General features: G+C 46.6%; 2 protein-coding genes and 1 long non-coding RNA gene across 3 annotated transcripts in view; 1 reads left to right on the forward strand and 2 right to left on the reverse strand.

Moving 5' to 3' along the window:
• The window catches only part of oip5 (opa interacting protein 5), a 31,128-nt gene extending 29,745 nt beyond the window's left edge, over positions 1–1,383 (reverse strand). Inside the window, exons 1-2 of the mRNA XM_069915500.1 lie at positions 1,226–1,383; positions 631–690 (exon numbers count right to left, since the gene is read on the reverse strand). Of these exons, the coding sequence (XP_069771601.1) occupies positions 631–690; positions 1,226–1,383 (218 nt within the window). The remainder of the gene's footprint in view (positions 1–630; positions 691–1,225) is intronic.
• Positions 1,384–1,484: 101 nt separating this feature from the next.
• On the reverse strand, positions 1,485–5,611 carry LOC138753831 (uncharacterized). The gene is made up of 2 exons (XR_011351452.1): positions 5,570–5,611; positions 1,485–1,864 (listed from the first exon to the last, which is right to left on the reverse strand). It is a non-coding gene; the product is annotated as an uncharacterized lncRNA (long non-coding RNA).
• Positions 5,612–5,723: 112 nt separating this feature from the next.
• The window catches only part of nusap1 (nucleolar and spindle associated protein 1), a 38,964-nt gene continuing 21,946 nt past the window's right edge, over positions 5,724–22,741 (forward strand). Inside the window, exons 1-4 of the mRNA XM_069917266.1 lie at positions 5,724–5,861; positions 5,978–6,046; positions 17,439–17,606; positions 17,705–17,894. Of these exons, the coding sequence (XP_069773367.1) occupies positions 5,787–5,861; positions 5,978–6,046; positions 17,439–17,606; positions 17,705–17,894 (502 nt within the window). The 5' untranslated portion in view covers positions 5,724–5,786. The remainder of the gene's footprint in view (positions 5,862–5,977; positions 6,047–17,438; positions 17,607–17,704; positions 17,895–22,741) is intronic.

Genomic DNA, 22,741 nt, shown 5'->3' on the forward strand with positions numbered 1-22,741 from the left:
GTTGGCTTGTGAAAAAAAAATACATTTAAAAGGAGTTTAAAGGCTATAGAGAAATAATATTTATTTTATTTCTAATTTGTTAATGCTTCTTCTGGAAAGAGTTTAACCAAAACTATTATTAAACATTTAATTTAATAAGAAAAAGTTTAACATTACATATGTTGAAAGAAGAGAAAACATGCAAATATTGTTGACAATTTTCAATAAATATTTAGTTTGGCCCACGACTTAGTCAAAGTTTTTAATTTTGGCCCTCTGTGAATTTGAGTTTGACACCCCTGGTCTAAACTGTACTTCCCCAATGACCCGTAGAAGGTACAACTCCAGATCCTGTGGAAAATCCCCCTTTGTAAATTTTTTCAGAGTCCCCCAGGTCATCCCAGAAGGATCTCACCTTGCACACAGCTAGGTGGAGTGGACAAAGGTTCTAACCTCCACACCACACTTAAAGCACATTTCCGAAATTTCTGGTTTTGACTTGTGTAATTTTATTGGTGTGTGAAGTGTAACTGATGCAAGAAATTATATTGCACCAGCACATGTCTGGCATTAACAGTTCTCATCAAGCTATTCAAACACAAATCTTCCTACCATCATTCATCAGTTGTTATGCCTAAGTCTGACTCCCACCTTTCCCTTGATCGATGTAAGCCAGACTTTGGGCCTTCACTTTGGATTATGGAATATGTCCTAGAGATAAATTTACACACATTCACCTTTTGAATTAGAATCTCCATGTCACTAGCCAGGCAGAGTCATTGTTGTTCCCAGTTTGTCCCTTAGGAAAGATCTTAATTGATGAAAGCAGAAGAATGTTCTATTCGATAACTCCTAAACTGCTCGAATGACATGAGCTGCCCTTGATAATAACAATCTTTGATACACCTGATCTCCTTCCAGGACCAGATGTCCAAGATCTTATTGCCCAGAGTCATGAGTATTAAATTGTTCTGGGTCAAGGGTGTTTTAGGAAATAACCTCACCTTCAATCCAATACATTGATTTATTCTTTGCCACGTATGGCACACGTTTTATTATGGAGATATGTTTTTATAAAACTAATTTGGCTTGCCATTTGTATATAAATTCTCCTGCTATCCATGTGTAGCAGATGATCAGCATGCTCACGCAGTGAAAGTCCGAAAGCTTGGGTTAGTAGCTCCTTGATAGCTTGATTCTTCCTTTATTCTGGTGGAAGTTGGTAATGTGTGCTGCCATGTCCTACTCGAGGGCACCGACAACATAGTAGAAGCAGGTGTTGTCAGCTGTGATGTTTTGTATGGCAAACTGTGCCTGGACTTGCTGGAACCACACACGTGGCTGTGATGTCCAGAAGCTGGGCAGCTTCAATGAGACCATATTGATTGCAGGCTGGTTGCTCATTCTTCAGGTCCACGATGCCAGTTGGACCAGTCAGGGGTCACCACTGTAGCGGATGCTACTGCTGGAGAGGTTACACTCAAAGAAGAACACACACTATGACAGTGAATTCAACACTGATTTATTGAGCTGGCAGCTCTGCTTATAAAGGGTTCAGAAGCCCATCTCTGATGTCATTATGCCACCCAAATGGTGGCATTATGATCTGCTTCCTGGAATTGGTTGTTTAGTATTACCTGGGGAGCGACCAATCAGTGAGCCCCTCTCACCCTCAGGTGTGGCTGTTTCCCTAGCTCCACCTGATTGGCTGCCGCTGGTCAGCCCATTGGAGTGGGGTGTGCCACGTGCTGCTGAATCAAGCGCTGACTTCGAAGTGTAGGCTGTTGGCTCCCGGTGTCAGGTCGGCATGGCCCGTTTGACAGCCTGCGACAATCCCATCCAATATTGCACTATTGCAATATTTCAAGTTGGTATTTTCCACATCCTTAGTGAAAATAGCAAAAAATGTATTCTTGAATAATCTTAGCCAACCTTATGTCTCCATACGTGGGTTTCATTTTTGATATCTAAATACCTGAACTCTTGCCCTTTATATATTTTTAAACAGATGATGTCTTTGATTTAATTGTCCTGTATTTTTATTCATGCCCTCTCCTGGTTTCTTTATTCTCCTTTTAATTTCAGCCCTACATTTTTCTTCTCTCCATGCTTCCACTTTTCCCTTATGGACATTGTCACCCAGGGATTCTTAGCTGCTACAGACCCACACTCACTCTTTGTGAGAGCAAGTTTATCCTGAACCCCTTGATTATCTTTCTTGAATGCCTCCCTTTGCTGAGACTGATTCACATTTAGGTGGTGGAGTGTCCCAACTTTCCACGAGCTCCTCCTTATATACATTATAATCATTCTACTCTCCTATATTTCTCACTGATTATCTGTACTTTTCTCTTTAATGCTATACTTTGCATGTGCTTTATTTTTTTTTTTTTTTAATTTTTTTATTTTTCACACCATAAATCACATTAGCCATGATATACACTATTTCTTTTTCACACATATACAGTGACTTTTTCTCCCCCCCCTTTCCTCCCAAACCACCCCCCCCTCTCATCCATTTTAGGTATACAATCTAGGTTGCATTAAGCCAGTCAGACAATGTTGTCATTCAACAAAATTACACCAGAAATTCTACTGAGTCCATTCTTTTCTTTCCTTCTCCTTCCATCAACTTAGGTAATGTTTGTCCCCGGTAGGTTTTCACTATTGTATTTAATGTAAGGCTCCTATACTTGTTCGAATATTTCAATATTATTTCTTAACCAATATGTTATTTTTTCTAATGGAATACATTTATTCATTTAAATTTGGTAGTTTCTTCCTTTTAATTTGGTTATGTATTCCATTAATATTTAAAGACATATAGTTCAGCGTAGCCCTTTTATATTTTGTTTATCTTCTCTTTCCGTTTTTCCATCATTACCTTTCCTCCTTTTCCATTTCTGTTTTCTTATTTTCAACTCTTTATAAGACAACATTCCTACAACATCTAACATTTTCCTTATTCTCCTATTTCTATCTTATTTATCCCCAATCTCCCCTTCACCTCCTGAGTTGTCCTTTATCCCTTGTCGGACAACCACATCTCCCCTCTCCATTTGGATTTGCGAATCCACTCGCAAGCGTCAACTGATTTTGCAGTGACCGCTATTTCCCCCCACCCCGCCTCCCCCAGAAAAGATTTCACTTTTCATATGTCACAAAGGTCCCTCTTTTAATTCCCTCCTTATTCTCTCTATTCCATTACCTTCCCTTATTAATTCTTGTCTATACTATCTATATTTTCCTCTAAGTACAGATACATTCATGTATGCTCATTGTCTCTATTCACTCTTATACCTCTTTACCTGCATACATATCAATCGTGATCATTTTTACTCTCATTACCCGTCTTCATCCCTCAGTCTATTTTTGTCTTTACCCACATACATATCAGTCGTGATCATTTTAACTCTCATTACCCGTCTTCCTCCCTCAGTCTATTTTTGTAATTGTTCTGCAAATTTTCGTGCTTCTTCTGGATCCGAGAATAGTCTGTTTTGTTGTCCTGGAATAAATATTTTCAATACCGCTGGATGCTTTAGTATAAATTTATACCCTTTCTTCCATAAAATCGCCTTTGCTGTATTGAACTCTTTTCTCTTCTTTAGGAGTTCAAAACTTATATCTGGATAAATGAAGATTTTTTGCCCTTTATACTCCAGTGGTTTGTTGCCCTCTCTTACTTTTTCCATTGTCTTCTCCAGTACCTTTTCTCTTGTAGTATATCTTAGGAATTTTACTACAATAGATCTTGGTTTTTGTTGTGGTTGTGGTTTAGAGGCCAATACTCTATGTGCCCTTTCTATTTCCAATTCTTGCTGTAGTTCTGGACATCCTAGGGTCTTAGGGATCCACTCTTTTATAAACTCCCTCATATTCTTGCCTTCTTCATCTTCCTTAAGGCCCACTATCTTTATGTTATTTCTTCTGTTATGGTTTTCCATTGTATCTATTTTTTGAGCTAGTAGTTCTTGTGTCTCTTTAGTTTTTTTATTAGATTTCTCCAATTTCTTTTTTAAGTCTTCTACCTCCATTTCTGCTGCTACTGCCCGCTCTTCCATCTTGTCCATTTTCTTTCCCATTTCTGTTAAGGTCATCTCCATTTTAATTATTTTCTCTTCTGTGTTGTTTATTCTTTTTCTTAAATCCTTAAATTCCTGTGTTTGCCATTCTTTAAATGACTCCATGTATCCTTTAATAAGAGCAAGTATATCCTTTACCTTGCCTATCTTTTCTTCTTCTATTTCACCATACTCTTCCTCTTCCTCTTCTTCTTCCTCTGGGTTGACCATCTGTTGTTTCTTTGTTGCCCTTTCCTCCTCTTCTTTCTTGTTTCTATTGTCTTCTGTGGTCTCTTCTTGCTGCAGGTGTTCTGCAGCTGTCGTTGCCGGCTGTGGAGATCGACTCCCCAGCTGGTCCCCCCTCCCGTCGGTGTGTTTTTTTTCATTCGCATCGCGCATGCGCGAAACTTCGCGCATGCGCGGTTGCGCACTTTTGCTCGGCTCAGCAAGCCATTTTTGTAGTCCATTATTTACCGACCTGAGGGAGCGGGTTTCTCTCTCCGCAGCGGGCCTCTTCGGACAGGTAAGGCCTTCACCTTTTTCCTCCTTTGTCTTCTCTTCCTCTCTTCTTACCGTTGCTTTCGACTTTTCTTTTTTTGTCACCATCTTCTTTCCACCTTTATACTCACTTTTCTGTAACTTTTATTTCTGTGCCTTTGTGTTTTCTCTTGTTTTTCCCGACTTTTCTGGAGAGGGCTGGAGTTCACCGTCCGGCCACTACTCCATCACGTGACTCCTCCACTTTGCATGTGCTTTATGATAACATTCTATTATTATTCTTGTGCTATCTATTACAGAGGTTGACTCTCCATGGGTCCCATATGCCTTAAGGCTATGTTCCAGAATCCCCTCCCTAAATGTCTGCCATTACTCTATCCCAATGTTTTTTTTAAACAGATACAGCATGGTAACAGGCCTCTGAGGCCCACAAAACCACGCTGTTCAAATACACCCATGTGATCAATTAATCTACCAACTCTTTGGAACACAAGAGGAAACCAGAGCATTTACTCAGACACGGGGAGAGCGAAAAAACTCCTTGCAGACTGTGGCGGATTCAAACCCGGATCGCTGGTGTTAAAATAGCATTGCGCTAACCGTGCTCGCTAATACATCATATGGCACAGGACAGACCCTGATACCCAACTGGTCCATGCCAACCAACCAAGTCTTCATTTTGGGCTATTCCCATTTGCCTACTCCATATCATTCTAAGTCTTTCCTATATATTTACCGTCCAAATGTCTTTTGAACATTGGCTCTGGTAGTGAGAAGACTATGGTTTGAACACACAGATTGTACTCTTTGACATAGACTTATTGATGGTTTAGTCCACTCAAGAATTCCAGCATCAGCAGTTCTCCTTTAGTCAAGAATAACATCCAATAATCCCGAATACAAAACCTTCCATTGTGGCGAATTATTTCACCCAGCACAGCATCTTAAAGCGAATGTTCTCTTTTCCCCAGTTCCGATTTTTAAAAATGAATTTTGAGCCCAATTTATCAACACCAACCCGATTTCACCTTGTGAACTGTCATGTCCAGTTTTCCTGAGGGGGGGGAAATGAAGGCGGTGATTGACGTCACCGGGACAACCAATCACCCACCAGCAAGGCGCCCCTTTGCCTCCGTCCTTGGCGCAACGTCGCCGACGTGACGTCGGTTTGGCCAATGGGCGACGTGCGAGGGAGAATTCAAATCCGTGCCGTTGCCGGACGCGCGAGTTGTTGGTCGGGCGGCCATGGATTTGGACGGTCTGAGGTACGCCGAGCTGCAGCAGCTCGCCAAGCAGTGCGGCCTGAGGGCGAACCTGAAGGTGAGCGGGGCTTCGGCAGCAGGCGCAGGGATGCCGGGAGCACCAAGCCTTGTTGTGGCCGTTTACGCCTGTACAATTTCCCGTAGTCTACTAACTTTTTCCGTGTTTAAATGCAGGCTGATATATTATGTAAACTTCTGCAAGAATATTTCCAAAAGGATTCAAAAGAAAACGCCGATGTGCAGGTACAAGATTTTAAAAATCTTTTAAAGCCAAACGTTGTTGGTTTAACTGCGTTCATTATCGGAAAGTGGCCCTTGATGATAAAAGGGAGTTTGAATGTTGACTGCATGACCACTGTTTTAACTGTACCTAATTGACTGGTTAGCCAATCACACTAATATATCACCTCCCCCACCCACCAATAATACCTTGAGCTCTTAGCTAGCACCTAATTAATTGTTCATCTCCATCAGTGGTTCTCAACCTTTCTCTTTCCACTCACAAACCACTCTAAGTATTCCCTATGTCATAGGTGCTCTGTGATTTGTAAGGGATTGCTTAAAGTGGTATGTGGATGGAAAGCCACTGTTTTAATCATCCCTCATTGACTCGTTATGTGCACGGTTTCAGAACTCCAAAGGAAATGGGCCAATGACAATTTTTCTCATTCAAAACAGTGGTTCTCAACCTTTTTTGCCCCCACTCACACATCACCTTAAGCAATCCCTTACTACTTTCAGCACTAGGGAGTATGTGAGTGGAAAGAAAAAATTTGAAAACCAATGGTTTAAGGTAAAATAAATAGAGCAAGGGCATATGTTTAAACTGGTATAGAAGTTATATTTGTCTTACAGTCATTCACTGATTGTCGTGCAATAAGTGCTGGAGAATCTCAGTAGGTCAGGATGTATTAAACTTCTTTAATATTGTTTATGTAAGTGTCATGGCTTGGAAAGCTTTGAAAAGGAGGATTGGTACATTTGGATCACAGTGGGTAGGAAAATGCTTTGTACATCTATGGGAAAGCTGAATGAAACAAGAGGCTGGTGATGTTGCAATGTTCAGCATCAAAACCTGCAAGAAGGAGTTAAATAGGAGTGTCTGCAGATGCTGGGGTCAAGTGCAGTACACAAAAATGCTGTCGAAACTCAGCAGGTTATGATGCATCAGGGGGAGAAAGAATGGTTGACGTTTTGTGTTGGAACACTTCAAGGTGGGAACTTAGTTTATTGTCCTGCATTCTAAAATACTGGGAGAAGCTCTGTTTTGTGTGCTATCCGGGCAATATGACCCCTACAGTATGGAGAGCAATGATAAATAAACAAGTGTTAAGTTGCATGTTAATATCTTGCTTGTATTTCTGCTTTTGACTTGTATCTCAGTGCTAAAGCTGCTGCTTTTAAAATTTAGAGACTGACAAGATGGCTGACAAACCTTTAGAGCAGGGGTGTCAAACTCAAATTCACGGAGGGCCAAAATTAAAAACTTGGACTAAGTCGAGGGCCGAACTAAATATTTATTGAAAATTTTCAACAACATCTGCATGTTTTCTCTTCTTTCAACATACGTAATGTTAAACTTTTTCTTATTAAAATAAATGTTCAATAATAGTTTTGGATAAACTCTTTCCAGAAGCATTAACAAATGAGAAATAAAACATTAAATAAATAATATTTCTCTACAGAGGATTTGTCAAATGTTGCTAGTGTGCTGTCGAATAGTAAAATCTGAGGGCTATTGAGAATGTGGGAGAATAACATGATTCCTGAAACAATCAGGGTGACTGATTGTGGGCATGAACTCTAGCAGGGTTATTTGCCATGCCCTTTTTCCATTGGTACAGATATCCTTTGATTTACACACTTTTCAAGTTTTGTGCCTAATGAGCTTGTATCCAGGTGCAGGACCATTTTTAACCAGGAATATATTTATCGCTGTGACATGAAACTATTGGAAGATCGTTTTATCCTGAGATTAAAGTTCATAATACTTACTCAGGCCTGTGTGCGGGAGGACGGGGTTTGCGGGCGATCGGGTTGGACAACAACAGTGCGGGGGCATCGGCTCTCGCTGCAGGGCGGCATCTCGGCGGATCAGCGGCCCCGTCACCTGCGGCAGGGAGGGGGAGTGGGCAACAGTCCTGGCGAGGTCAGGCCCCCCCTGAGTTTCTGCCGGACCCCCCTTGACCTGCCGAGTTTCTGGCCGGACCCCCCTTGACCTGCCGAGTTTCTGGCCGGACCCCCCTTGACCTGCCGAGTTTCTGGCCGGACCCCCCTTGACCTGCCGAGTTTCTGGCCGGACCCCCCTTGACCTGCCGAGTTTCTGGCCGGACCCCCCTTGACCTGCCGAGTTTCTGGCCGGACACCCCTTGACCTGCCGAGTTTCTGGCCGGACACCCCTTGACCTGCCGAGTTTCTGGCCGGACCCCCCTTGACCTGCCGAGTTTCTGGCCGGACCCCCCTTGACCTGCCGAGTTTCTGGCCGGACCCCCCTTGACCTGCCGAGTTTCTGGCCGGACCCCCCTTGACCTGCCGAGTTTCTGGCCGGACCCCCCTTGACCTGCCGAGTTTCTGGCCGGACCCCCCTTGACCTGCCGAGTTTCTGGCCGGACCCCCCTTGACCTGCCGAGTTTCTGGCCGGACCCCCCTTGACCTGCCGAGTTTCTGGCCGGACCCCCCTTGACCTGCCGAGTTTCTGGCCGGACCCCCCTTGACCTGCCGAGTTTCTGGCCGGACCCCCCTTGACCTGCCGAGTTTCTGGCCGGACCCCCCTTGACCTGCCGAGTTTCTGGCCGGACCCCCCTTGACCTGCCGAGTTTCTGGCCGGACCCCCCTTGACCTGCCGAGTTTCTGGCCGGACCCCCCTTGACCTGCCGAGTTTCTGGCCGGACCCCCCTTGACCTGCCGAGTTTCTGGCCGGACCCCCCTTGACCTGCCGAGTTTCTGGCCGGACCCCCCTTGACCTGCCGAGTTTCTGGCGGAACCCCCTTGACCTGCCGAGTTTCTGCCGGACCCCCCCTTGACCTGCCGAGTTTCCGCCGGACCCCCCTTGACCTGCCGAGTTTCTGCCGGACCCCCCTTGACCTGCCGAGCTTCTGCCGGACCCCCCTTGACCTGCCGAGCTTCTGCCGGACCCCCCTTGACCTGCCGAGCTTCTGCCGGACCCCCCTTGACCTGCCGAGCTTCTGCCGGACCCCCCTTGACCTGCCGAGCTTCTGCCGGACCCCCCTTGACCTGCCGAGCTTCTGCCGGACCCCCCTTGACCTGCCGAGCTTCTGCCGGACCCCCCTTGACCTGCCGAGCTTCTGCCGGACCCCCCTTGACCTGCCGAGCTTCTGCCGGACCCCACTTGACCTGCCGAGCTTCTGCCGGACCCCCCTTGACCTGCCGAGTTTCTGCCGGACCCCCCTTGACCTGCCGAGTTTCTGCCGGACCCCCCTTGACCTGCCGAGCTTCTGCCGGACCCCCCTTGACCTGCCGAGCTTCTGCCGGACCCCCCTTGACCTGCCGAGCTTCTGCCGGACCCCCCTTGACCTGCCGAGCTTCTGCCGGACCCCCCTTGACCTGCCGAGCTTCTGCCGGACCCCCCTTGACCTGCCGAGCTTCTGCCGGACCCCCCTTGACCTGCCGAGCTTCTGCCGGACCCCCCTTGACCTGCCGAGCTTCTGCCGGACCCCCCTTGACCTGCCGAGCTTCTGCCGGACCCCCCTTGACCTGCCGAGCTTCTGCCGGACCCCCCTTGACCTGCCGAGCTTCTGCCGGACCCCCCTTGACCTGCCGAGCTTCTGCCGGACCCCCCTTGACCTGCCGAGCTTCTGCCGGACCCCCCTTGACCTGCCGAGCTTCTGCCGGACCCCCCTTGACCTGCCGAGCTTCTGCCGGACCCCCCTTGACCTGCCGAGCTTCTGCCGGACCCCCCTTGACCTGCCGAGCTTCTGCCGGACCCCCCTTGACCTGCCGAGCTTCTGCCGGACCCCCCTTGACCTGCCGAGCTTCTGCCGGACCCCCCTTGACCTGCCGAGCTTCTGCCGGACCCCCCTTGACCTGCCGAGCTTCTGCCGGACCCCCCTTGACCTGCCGAGCTTCTGCCGGACCCCCCTTGACCTGCCGAGCTTCTGCCGGACCCCCCTTGACCTGCCGAGCTTCTGCCGGACCCCCCTTGACCTGCCGAGCTTCTGCCGGACCCCCCTTGACCTGCCGAGCTTCTGCCGGACCCCCCTTGACCTGCCGAGCTTCTGCCGGACCCCCCTTGACCTGCCGAGCTTCTGCCGGACCCCCCTTGACCTGCCGAGCTTCTGCCGGACCCCCCTTGACCTGCCGAGCTTCTGCCGGACCCCCCTTGACCTGCCGAGCTTCTGCCGGACCCCCCTTGACCTGCCGAGCTTCTGCCGGACCCCCCTTGACCTGCCGAGCTTCTGCCGGACCCCCCTTGACCTGCCGAGCTTCTGCCGGACCCCCCTTGACCTGCCGAGCTTCTGCCGGACCCCCCTTGACCTGCCGAGCTTCTGCCGGACCCCCCTTGACCTGCCGAGCTTCTGCCGGACCCCCCTTGACCTGCCGAGCTTCTGCCGGACCCCCCTTGACCTGCCGAGCATCTGCCGGACCCCCCCTTGACCTGCCGAGCTTCTGCCGGACCCCCCCTTGACCTGCCGAGCTTCTGCCGGACCCCCCTTGACCTGCCGAGCTTCTGCCGGACCCCCCTTGACCTGCCGAGCTTCTGCCGGACCCCCCTTGACCTGCCGAGCTTCTGCCGGACCCCCCTTGACCTGCCGAGCTTCTGCCGGACCCCCCTTGACCTGCCGAGCTTCTGCCGGACCCCCCTTGACCTGCCGAGCTTCTGCCGGACCCCCCTTGACCTGCCGAGCTTCTGCCGGACCCCCCTTGACCTGCCGAGCTTCTGCCGGACCCCCCTTGACCTGCCGAGCTTCTGCCGGACCCCCCTTGACCTGCCGAGCTTCTGCCGGACCCCCCTTGACCTGCCGAGCTTCTGCCGGACCCCCCTTGACCTGCCGAGCTTCTGCCGGACCCCCCTTGACCTGCCGAGCTTCTGCCGGACCCCCCTTGACCTGCCGAGCTTCTGCCGGACCCCCTCCCCTTGACCTGCCGAGCTTCTGCCGGACCCCCTCCCCTTGACCTGCCGAGCTTCTGCCGGACCCCCTCCCCTTGACCTGCCGAGCTTCTGCCGGACCCCCTCCCCTTGACCTGCCGAGCTTCTGCCGGACCCCCTCCCCTTGACCTGCCGAGCTTCTGCCGGACCCCCTCCCCTTGACCTGCCGAGCTTCTGCCGGACCCCCTCCCCTTGACCTGCCGAGCTTCTGCCGGACCCCCTCCCCTTGACCTGCCGAGCTTCTGCCGGACCCCCTCCCCTTGACCTGCCGAGCTTCTGCCGGACCCCCTCCCCTTGACCTGCCGAGCTTCTGCCGGACCCCCTCCCCTTGACCTGCCGAGCTTCTGCCGGACCCCCTCCCCTTGACCTGCCGAGCTTCTGCCGGACCCCCTCCCCTTGACCTGCCGAGCTTCTGCCGGACCCCCTCCCCTTGACCTGCCGAGCTTCTGCCGGACCCCCTCCCCTTGACCTGCCGAGCTTCTGCCGGACCCCCTCCCCTTGACCTGCCGAGCTTCTGCCGGACCCCCTCCCCTTGACCTGCCGAGCTTCTGCCGGACCCCCTCCCCTTGACCTGCCGAGCTTCTGCCGGACCCCCTCCCCTTGACCTGCCGAGCTTCTGCCGGACCCCCTCCCCTTGACCTGCCGAGCTTCTGCCGGACCCCCTCCCCTTGACCTGCCGAGCTTCTGCCGGACCCCCTCCCCTTGACCTGCCGAGCTTCTGCCGGACCCCCTCCCCTTGACCTGCCGAGCTTCTGCCGGACCCCCTCCCCTTGACCTGCCGAGCTTCTGCCGGACCCCCTCCCCTTGACCTGCCGAGCTTCTGCCGGACCCCCTCCCCTTGACCTGCCGAGCTTCTGCCGGACCCCCTCCCCTTGACCTGCCGAGCTTCTGCCGGACCCCCTCCCCTTGACCTGCCGAGCTTCTGCCGGACCCCCTCCCCTTGACCTGCCGAGCTTCTGCCGGACCCCCTCCCCTTGACCTGCCGAGCTTCTGCCGGACCCCCTCCCCTTGACCTGCCGAGCTTCTGCCGGACCCCCTCCCCTTGACCTGCCGAGCTTCTGCCGGACCCCCTCCCCTTGACCTGCCGAGCTTCTGCCGGACCCCCTCCCCTTGACCTGCCGAGCTTCTGCCGGACCCCCTCCCCTTGACCTGCCGAGCTTCTGCCGGACCCCCTCCCCTTGACCTGCCGAGCTTCTGCCGGACCCCCTCCCCTTGACCTGCCGAGCTTCTGCCGGACCCCCTCCCCTTGACCTGCCGAGCTTCTGCCGGACCCCCTCCCCTTGACCTGCCGAGCTTCTGCCGGACCCCCTCCCCTTGACCTGCCGAGCTTCTGCCGGACCCCCTCCCCTTGACCTGCCGAGCTTCTGCCGGACCCCCTCCCCTTGACCTGCCGAGCTTCTGCCGGACCCCCTCCCCTTGACCTGCCGAGCTTCTGCCGGACCCCCTCCCCTTGACCTGCCGAGCTTCTGCCGGACCCCCTTTTCTTTCCATGCCGGTGTCTCAGGACCTTTCCAGGGCAGTCTCCGCGCTCAGGACCACGCTGGGATCCCGGTCAGCGGTGGAGGAGCAGGTGAGTGCGGCTAATCCCGATCCAGCCCACGCCACTCCCGAGATTGGCGGGGGGTTCCACCCTACCTGCCCGACCAGCCTCGCTCTCCACGTGTACTCCGGGCACCCGCTGCTGGTCCGGTGGGAAGGCGCACGGCGGCCGGCGCCCCCATCGCCCGACGAGGAACCCCAATCTTCCCTCCGGCGTCCCGACTCCATCTGCAGCTCCAAGAAACGCTGTGCCACTGGGGTTCCGGGTGCTGGGAAGCGGCCTTGGCTTCCCCTGACACCGGCCAGGCCGCGCTGCGGTGGGGGGGGTGGGCGGGGGGATACGACAGCGTGTTTATAAAACCACCCACCACTACTTTTCAAGGACCAGGATTTTTCTCTCTCTCTCTCACCCTGGGACACAGCGGTTACTGTGCATGCGCTATACTGGTGCGGCGGCCAGCGGGCCACCTCTAATACATTTTTGGTATGATCTTGCGGGCCAAATATAATTATATCGCGGGCCAAAGTTTGACGTGTACTTTAGAGTGTCATAAGAATGCAAGATAGTTGCAAGTATAACCTTGTAAATATGCTGTTTTTGTATTTTTTTGAAGCAATGCTAGACCATAACACATTCTACTTAGCTTGTGAAAAATGAACTTTTTTTGTATGTAGAATAATGTAATAATAAGAAGGTCGTTTTTCCCCTTACTCATTTGAAATTCTATAAATATAGAAGCGCACCTTAGTATTTTTTGAAGTGAGAGCTGAGACTTCAGAAAGACCTCTGCTTGAGACATCTGACCAGTCATCCTCACTTCCCGTATATGAATTGATCGTTTATAATAAAATCTGTATGTTTTTGAAGTGATATTTTTGCTGTGTTCTTTTGCAGTCTTAATTCATTTCAGAAACATGATCTGACTTCCACATTACAATAGTCAAATAGCGAGTGTTATAGTGAAGAGTACAGATTTTAATTTGTGCCAGGATGTCCTTTTTTTTGCCAGTGCAAGATTATTTAAGGGTGTGATAACAGAATAAAAATAAAATCTGGCAGTTTGTGTTTTCAAGTGCGTTGTTTCTAGATGGAAGTGGGGAGAAGAGAGAAAAAACAGGTGGGACAGGTCCTTTAATCAGTCAGCAGCTTCCTTGAGACAGCAAGAGGAACTGATGGTAGGGAATGGGGGCTGACATAGATTTAATAAATTAATAAAATGGACTTGTGTTTACCAATAATTCTCTATTGCATCAAAGATGGATGGTTAGACTTCAAGATGTTCCTTTAAAGAAAGAGTTCATAATCAAAAAAAAAATTGTTTTAACTTTATATTTGGTCTGTCAATTTCTGACCCTATCTAAGAGTTATAAGATCTTGCCTAAATGAGCAGGCAACCACCCACTTGGATAGGTCAATGCAGTGAGAGTATAAATTTGATAATTTCAAGCAGTATTAATTTTGCAATTCAAACTAATTTGGAAGAAGTTGTCAATGCTTTGCTAACTTGATGCTTGTTTTTTCATTTCCATCTTCTTACTGCATGTTAAGTTGAGATATTTAATTCCTCCAATAACCTATCATTGCAACATGTTTAAGCCTTTACCCTTGATTTACAACATTCGTGTGCTCAATCACCTACAGCAATTGCTTGACATTTGGTGTTTCTGCTTACCTTGTAATTTTGAGAATGTGTATGATTTGCACTCATCTAGAAATGGCAGAAGTAAATTGCTATACTAGAGAACACTTTTAAGAATACTTACAAGAATAACAATAGAGAAAGGGGGCAACCATAAAATTAGAATGTTTGAGGCAATTTGCATGAAAGTTATACAACTGGAGTACTTAACAAATATGCATGCTGCATTTTGGAGAGAAAATGTAAAGAGATTACAAAAATCCTAACGAAAAAGATGGCTACTTACAGTGGCAACTCTTTGTGTGCAGCTCTGATGATAATTATCAAATATTCCCATTCAGAACTTCTAAATCTCAAACATAAACCTGGAAACATAAAATCAAACTCGCCTTATATTTATGGATATCCTAGGAATGCTAGCAGACCGCAGAATCATCAGTCTCTGTCAGTCCGCAGGACCTTTAAACAGCCAGCACTCAGGCGAGTACAACACTGTGAGAGTTCTGAACAGCCAGTGATCAGGCCATTTAAACTTTGTGGGAGTTGCAGACACTCAGTGCATTTAAACATTGTGGGTGATTTAAAGGGACAGTGCACAGAACATTTAAACTCCACGGGAACTACCAGCAGTGGACACATGGGTCAGGTAAAGAAGACCTGACCATGGGCAGCTATGTCAAACTAAGACTAAGACTTCTGCTCCCTATCATCCTCCTGGCCAACATCTAATCCTTGGAGACAAATTATGAACTTCAACATCAGGGAGTGCTGCGAGATGTGGTTTACAGAAATGTGGACATTCCAGACACGATGATACACTCTCCGTAGTGCTGACCAAACACTGGCATCTGGAAAAACCAGGGGCAGTGGTGTTTTGTGTAAATTCATAATGGTGCACAGATGTGATTGTCATATCTTGGTCCTGCTCCCTTGACCTGGAACGTCTAGCAATGAAGTGTCGCCCATTCTACCTGCCGAGGGAGGTCGCAGTGTACATTCCACCCTAGGCTTGTGTCAGGATGGCTCTGGAGGGCCTGAGGACTGTGATTAACAGCCTTGAGACAGCACATCCTGATGCCTTCCCGATTATCGTAGGGGACTTTAATCAGGCCAACCTGAAGAAGTCTGACAAACTATCATCAATGCTTCACATGCAAGACCAGGGGGACCAACGTACTTGACCACTGCTACACCACCATGAAGAATGCATACTGAGTCATAACCACAACCGCACTTCAGCAAGTCTGATCACCTGATTGTACTTCTATTCCCAGCATACAAGCAGAGACAGAGGACCACAGCACCAGTGGTGAAGACTGTAAGTATGGTCGAGGGAGGTGGAGAAACGTTTGCATGACTGCTCTGAATTGGGGGACTAGAATGTATTCAAAAACTCATCCATAGACCAGAATGAATATGTAACAGGTGTCACCAACTTCATCAAGTTCTGGGTGGATGAGTGTGCGACCACACGAACAAACTGGGTGTTCCCCAACCAGAAGTCCTGGATGAAACACAGAATCTGCAACCTACTGAGGGTGATAACAAGGGTGTTTTAAGGCCAGGGAACTAAAGACATTGTTTTACTTTTCATGCACCTTTTTAAATTTTTTGTAATGCTGTAAGTGGTTATACAGGCGTCTAACCTTTTATTTGTGATTCTGAACACTGGTAACCTCAAAACCAGCACTTTTTTGGGAGATGACATTACACAACTAATGTTGATTTCCTATGATCTGTTTTTAGAGGGAGACCTCCATGTCGTCTCCTCCCCCAGTGGGAGAATTATTGGTAAACACAAGTCCATTTTATTAATTTATTAAATCTATGTCAGCCCCCATTCCCTACCATCAGTTCCTCTCGCTGTCTCAAGGAAGCTGCTGACTGATGCATGGGGTTGCATGGGGGATTATGGGTAAGGGAGAAAGGCCAATGCTCCTGCAGTGAGCCTTTGCCGCGATCTGGTGCGGTGCTCCGTAAATTCTGTGTTTGGCAGCATTTCACCCCTGCTGCTGTGTCAGGAGTTAGATTGGGGGGGGCAACAGATAGTGCTGCGCTGCTGGAGTGTGCCTGCGGGCTGGCCTGACAAGCTGGTAGAGCACCTGAAAGCTGCCAGCACTCAAGTTTCACTGCCCCAACGGCTTGCTCCTCCTCCAGCTCTGCACCTTGTGTCAGGCTTTCTGCTCTGAGCAGCCGGTGCTGGCTGCTTCTTTAGCTGAGCTCCTGGGCCACCCTGATGCCTCTGACCTCCACTTGACCAATGTGATGGTCGAGAGCCTACTGTATGGCGCATATCGAAATACCTCTCAGCCCAGCTTGGGGCGCAATATAGTATGGTGGGGGTGCAGAAGGGAGGGAGAGTGGTTGGACAGCAGGGGCTAGTAACGAGGCATTTGCTTAAAGGGAACAAAATGATTCAGAAATCTGGAAGATTCTGAACAATGGCAGGTGTGCCAGTCCTGATGATCCCAGATAAGTTAGGAACTTGTAATATCCTTGTTTGCTCTATGATGCTGCAAAACACCAAATTTCATGACTTGTTCATGACAATATATTCAGAAATTGACATTTAAAAATTTGTGTGGTGATTCTTTTGAAGGGAAATTGATTGAAACAACCTGGGGGTGATGTGAAACTTTAACAAATGGTCAGATTCGTTTTCATATTCTTTTGTATCTGAGATTTATGGATTTTCTTTTTGAGTCAAAAGTTGCTAAAATGGTTGTATGGTAGTAGCAAGTAAAATATAATTTTGGATTATATATAATATATATGCAAGTTAATGCTCAGGATTTTAGAGCTGACTGTTTAAAACTTCTGCAGTTGGTAGAATTTAATCTGACATTACTTGTACTAGATTAATATAAATATGTAATCACCACCTATGAAACAAGTCGTCCTGTCAAAATCCACCTGATTCACTTTTGGGAAGGCAATCTGATCCCTTCATCCCCTCTTGGTGCTTCAGAAGCTTTGACTTGAGGCATTTAAGATTGGACAATTGAGTTCAGGCATTATCCCTTGGACAAAAGTTTTGCAAATAGTGAAAACGTATGTGGACTCGGTCACCAGAGCATTCATGATAATTTTGAATAATGGCATTGGTACATAGGCTGAATGACTTGTGCTGTCCTGATGTTTCCAATGTTCGTTGTAATCAATACAATTAGTGAATCTGCAATTTTTAACAGTGAATGGAGGGCCTAGTGAATGTAGCAGCATTTTCACTGGGGAGTGGACTGCAATAGGCTATGGATGCAGCATTTTTGTGAAGTACAAGAAACTTGATAGCTTTGCATAAAGTATGTTTGTGTTGCTGGAGTATATTTAAATCCCCACTTGTTTCCAGGCAACAGAAGAGAATTGTAATACATCTGTTTTGGAAATAAATAAAGATACTTGCGTAACTAAACGGCGAGGCAAACGGAAGCTGTTAAACAAAAGCAAGGAAGGGGAGAAAGAAAATCAAAATGAATCTGAACATCAGACAACTTCTGAAATTGAACAGCCTTCAATGGTAATGTCTCCAAGTTTAATCCACTGCCTAATATGGGAGCTTGCCTTACAATTGTGTTCTGTAATATCTTAAATATTTATTGTTAAATATTTGTGTAGGAGGGTCTGCCTCTTTCAGAAAATTCTCAAAATAGAGAAGGGTCAGACTCCAAAAGGAAACAACGAAAGCGACATGCAGAATTTGAAATTTTGGCGGAAACAGAAGATGAAAAAACCAGAAGTGTAGCTGAAGAGAATGCTGCTGCAACAAAACATTCATCATCTGAGGAAGCAACTGGCACATCCAAAGGTAGTGCTGTGCAACCTTAAAAATGCACTTGAAATAATTCCTTTTTCCCTCCACTTTAAAGAAAAGTTGGCTTAACTCAGCAAACAGGTTTAACATAGTTATACAGACCAATTCAAATGATTGTTTCTTATGTTTATTGAAGAACTCTTGACTTAGTTTAATTTCTTTTTGTGTGCTTACAGGTATACAAATAATGTGCTCTTCTAAAACTACGTAAGCATGTATATTAAAAAAATTAAATGAAAATATTCTTTGGGATAGAATTATTAAAATACCTTTGATTTATGAATGATAGTTTATTGATCCTCAACTTCTTTTATTTAAAGAAAAGTACTTGAAATTTTTTTTAAAAACTTGGTATGGAGTCTGGCTTTGTGACTCAGAAGGGAAGAAAGAGCAATAGTGATAAGGGATTCATTGGTTTGGAGAATACAGGAGATTCTGTGACCGCAATTGAGACTGTCAGATAGTATGTTGCCTCCCAGGGTCAGGATCTCCAATAGATTCTATAGAATTTTTGAGAGGGATATTGTGGTACATATTGGTACTAATGACATGAATAGGAAAGGTGGAAATCTCTGGATTGCTGCCAGTGCTATGCACTAGTGAGGGAAAGGATAGGAAGTTTTTTATTTTAATAAAAATATTAGATATACAGCACAGTAACAAGCCATTTGGACCCAGAGCCCATTGCACATTGCACAATGTTGCCCATTGCACCCAATTGACCTACAATCCCTGGTACATTTTGAATGGTGGGAGGAAACAGGGGCCTTCAGGGGAAAACCCACGCAGACTTGTGAAGAACATGCAAACTCCTCTCAGGAAGCGCAAGATTCAACCCGTTTCCGATTGCTGATGCTGTAACAGCAGTGCACTAACCATTAAGCCAACTGTGCTGCCCCAGATGAATGTATGGCTGAGGAGTTGGGGTAGGAGTTCAGGTTTGTGCACTATTGGGATCTCCTCTGGAGAAGGTATGATCTGTACAATAAGGACGAGTTGCACCTGAACTGGAGAGGGACCAATATCCTATGGGCAGGTTTGCTACAGCTGTTGAGGATGGTTTAAATGAGATAGGCAGAGGGATTGAAGCAGTTGGTGAAATGGTAAGTGCCATGTGTAGTGAGACTGTGTGGAAGGATCGTCAGTGTATGGAGCATAAATGCAGTAAATGGGTTGAAATGTGTGCACTTCAATACAAGGAGTAGGGTATTAGAAGTAAACAGATGAATTCAGAGTATGGATCAATACAAAGACCATTACTTAGACTTGGCTGTCTTGGGGCAGGAATGGCTGCTAAGTGTACTTGACTTTGGATGTTTCCATAAGGACAGGAAGGGGGGGGGCAAAAGAGGTGGGGAATGGCACTGCTGATCAGGGATACTATTGTTGCAGAAAAGGGGGAAGCAGTGAAGGGATTATCTACTGAGTTGGTGTGAGTGGAAATCTGTAACAGGAAGGGAGCAATAACCCTACTCCCCATATTACAGACTCCCCCCCACCTCCAATAGTACTGAGGAGCAGATAGGGAGGCAGATTCTAAAAAGGTGCAACAATAATAAGGTTGTTTTGATGGGTGATTATAACTTTCCTAACATTGTTTGACCCTATCTTGAAGTAAAGTGTGCAGATGGAGTGGAATTTGTTAGGTGTGGTCAGGAAGTTTCTTGGCACATTATGTGGATAGACCAATTAGAAGAGGATTTTGGGACATGAACCAGGACAGGTATCAGATCTCTGGCCAAACATTTCAGAGATAGTAATCACTACACCCTCTCTGTTACCATAGCACTGGTGAACTTTCTTAATTAAATTTTACTTGTATCATAGTAGAAGATTATTCCAGCCATTGAAACCCATGGTGTTCAATTACACCCAATTTGGTGGCAACATTCTTGGCGTAGCAGTTAGCACAATGCCTTTACAGCGCCAGCGATTCAGGGCGTGGTTTTGAATCCTGCTGTCTGTAAGCAGTTGTACATTCTCCTCCTGTCTGCGTGGGTTTTCCCCGGAAGCTTTGGTTTCTTCCCACCGTTTGAAACATACTGGGGGTTGTAGGTCAATTGGGTGGTACGAAATCGTGGGGCAAAATGGCCTGTAACAGTGCTGAATGTCTAAACAAATTTTAAAATTTAACCTACAATCCTGTAGGTGTTAGAGGGTGGGAGGAAACTGGAGCACCTGGGGTAAAGCCACACCAGTCTACACCGTATGGTTCTAACTTGGGTCGCTGGTGAAGTAATGTCTTTGTACTTACTGTGCTGCGAAGAACAGGAATACACAATTTGGGAAATTATTTAACTGGGGTAGGAGGAAAATATGATCCTATTAGGCTTGGGTGCATAAATTGGGGGCAGATTTACTGGGGGTAAATGTACAGCAGAAATATGGCAAATATTTAGGAAACTTTTGCGTGGTATTCTCTACGTATATTCCATTGAGGTAGGGAAAGGATGGTAAGGTAGAGGAATGATGGTGTACAAGAGGTGGATAAAATCTAGTTAAGAAGCTTACAAGAGGTTTAATAAGATAGGAACTGATAGAGCTTGATAAAATTACAAGATAGTCAAAGAGCTTGAGAAAGGACTTGGGAGAGATAGAATGGGTCATGAAAAGGCCTTGGTGAACAGGATAGGTTGTGTGAGGATAGGACCCTTCAGGATTGATGGTGGAAATGTGTGTATGGAGGTAGCAGAGGTCATTAATGAATACTTTGCTTCAGTGTTCACCAGAGAAAAAGACTTTGGCAATTGTGAGAATTTTCAAGCAGACTGAAGCATATTGAAAATAAGAGGATGTGATGGGACTTTAGAAAAGCATGAAGTCACCAGAACCAGGCAAGATTGACCTAAGAATATTGTGGGAAGAGAGGGACAGGAGAAGTACCAGAGGATTGGAGGTTTGCTAATTTTGTTCCTCTGTTCGAGAAAGGAAGTAGCGATAACCCAAGAAATTATTGACCAGTGAGTCTTAAGGTAAGCTGTGTGAAAAGAGCCTGAGACAGGATTTTTAATATTTAAAAATATGACTGTTTAGGAACAGTCGTCATTGGCTTTGTCAGGTTTTTTGGTAATTCTTTATTTATCGCAACTATGAACCACATCAACCAATATATTTACACACGCATCTCTGTAAATAGTCAGTGACATTTTCTCTTTTTTCCCTTCCCCCTTCCCACCCCCCTCCAAAAACAGTAGATATTGGACATATGAAATACAATTAAACCATATCTTTATACAAAAGGAATACAAACAAAAAAAACGTATCATCTACTTATTCACATTAAATCTGATCGTGTTTATCTTCTTATAATTTTAGGTGGTGGTGGTCCTAGGCTTGCTCTTTCTGCCATGTTCCATACATGGTTCCCAGGTTTCCCCAATCATTATAACTTTTGTCTTTTAAATTGTGATTTTTTTTTCCCCCAATGGGATACACTTAAACTTGGTTATATATTCCATTAATGTTTATAGTCATTTAGTCCAATGTGGCCATCTTGTATCTTTATTTTCACTTCTTTTCCACCTCTTCACCATTTCCTTTTTAATCTCAATATATGACAATACACTTAAGACATGAAATACCCCAACAATCTCCACAAGCAATAACCCTTTAACCCAAAATGAACCTCTCCTCCTTGGACTGCCTCCTGTCCTTTGACGGCAACCACAACTCCCCTTTCCATTCAGCTTGCAAACTTACTCGCAGCGTCAACTGATTTTACAGTGACCCTTATTCTCAGGCCCAAACCCCCCCCCAGAGAACACTATTTTCCTATACTTATAACAAAACTTTTTTTTTCCTTCCCTTTCTCTTATCCATCTTTAAATCTTTATGTATATACACACACACATTATCTTTACTTTTTATATTTATTAACATATTTTTGTATATTTTCTTGGCGGTCATCCTTCTTGTCACTCCTCCTCCTCTCTTTTCTTGTCCTGCAAATGTTCAGCAAATTCTTGGGCTTTCTTTGGGTCCGAGAACAGTCTATTCCGTTCTCCAGGAATGAATACCGTTGGATGTCTTAATATAAAGTTGTACGCTTTCTTCCATAAGATTGGTTTTGCCGTGTTGAATTCCTTCCTCTTCTTTAAAAGTTCAAAGCTTATGTTCAGGTAAAAAAAATATTTTTTGTCCCTTATATTCCAACGGCTTATTGTCTTCTCTAACCTTCTTTCTTGCCTGCTCCAGTATGTTTTGTCGTATATCTTAGAAATTTTACCAATATGGATCTCGGTTTTTGATGTGGTGGCGGTTTCGGTACTAGCGCTCTATCCGCCCTTTTGATTTCTATTTCTTCATGTGATTCTGTTATTCCCAGCACCTTCGGGATCCATCCTTTTATAAATTCCTTCATATCTAACCCTTCTTTGCCTTCTTTCAGGCCAACTATTTTTGTTGTTTCGCCTACTGTAGTTTTCCAATATGTCAATTTTTGTGACAATAAATCTTGTGTCTCTTTAATTTTTTTTTCCTTTCTTCCAACTTCCCTCTTAAATCATTTATCTCCATTTCTACAGCAGCTTCTCATTCATCCACATTTTCTACTCTTTTCCCTATTTCAGTCATGACCAACTCTAAGCTTTGCATTCGGTCTTCAGCTCTTTTCATTTTTCTTTTGATTGAACTAAATTCTAATGATATCCATTTTTTAATGACCTCATTTGTTCTTCAAAAAAAGGCTTTATCTAAATTTTGTCCTATTTTACCTTCATTTGAAATTCTTGGTGGTCTTCCTCTTCTTCTGTGTCTTTATCTATGTCTGTGTCATCTTCTCTTTGTATTTTCATCCTTCTCTGGTGAGCTGCTTCTGTATCCTTGCTGGTCGCCCCCCCGCT

This window comes from Narcine bancroftii, chromosome 2, assembly GCF_036971445.1.
Source record: "Narcine bancroftii isolate sNarBan1 chromosome 2, sNarBan1.hap1, whole genome shotgun sequence".
Lineage (NCBI taxonomy): Eukaryota > Metazoa > Chordata > Chondrichthyes > Torpediniformes > Narcinidae > Narcine > Narcine bancroftii.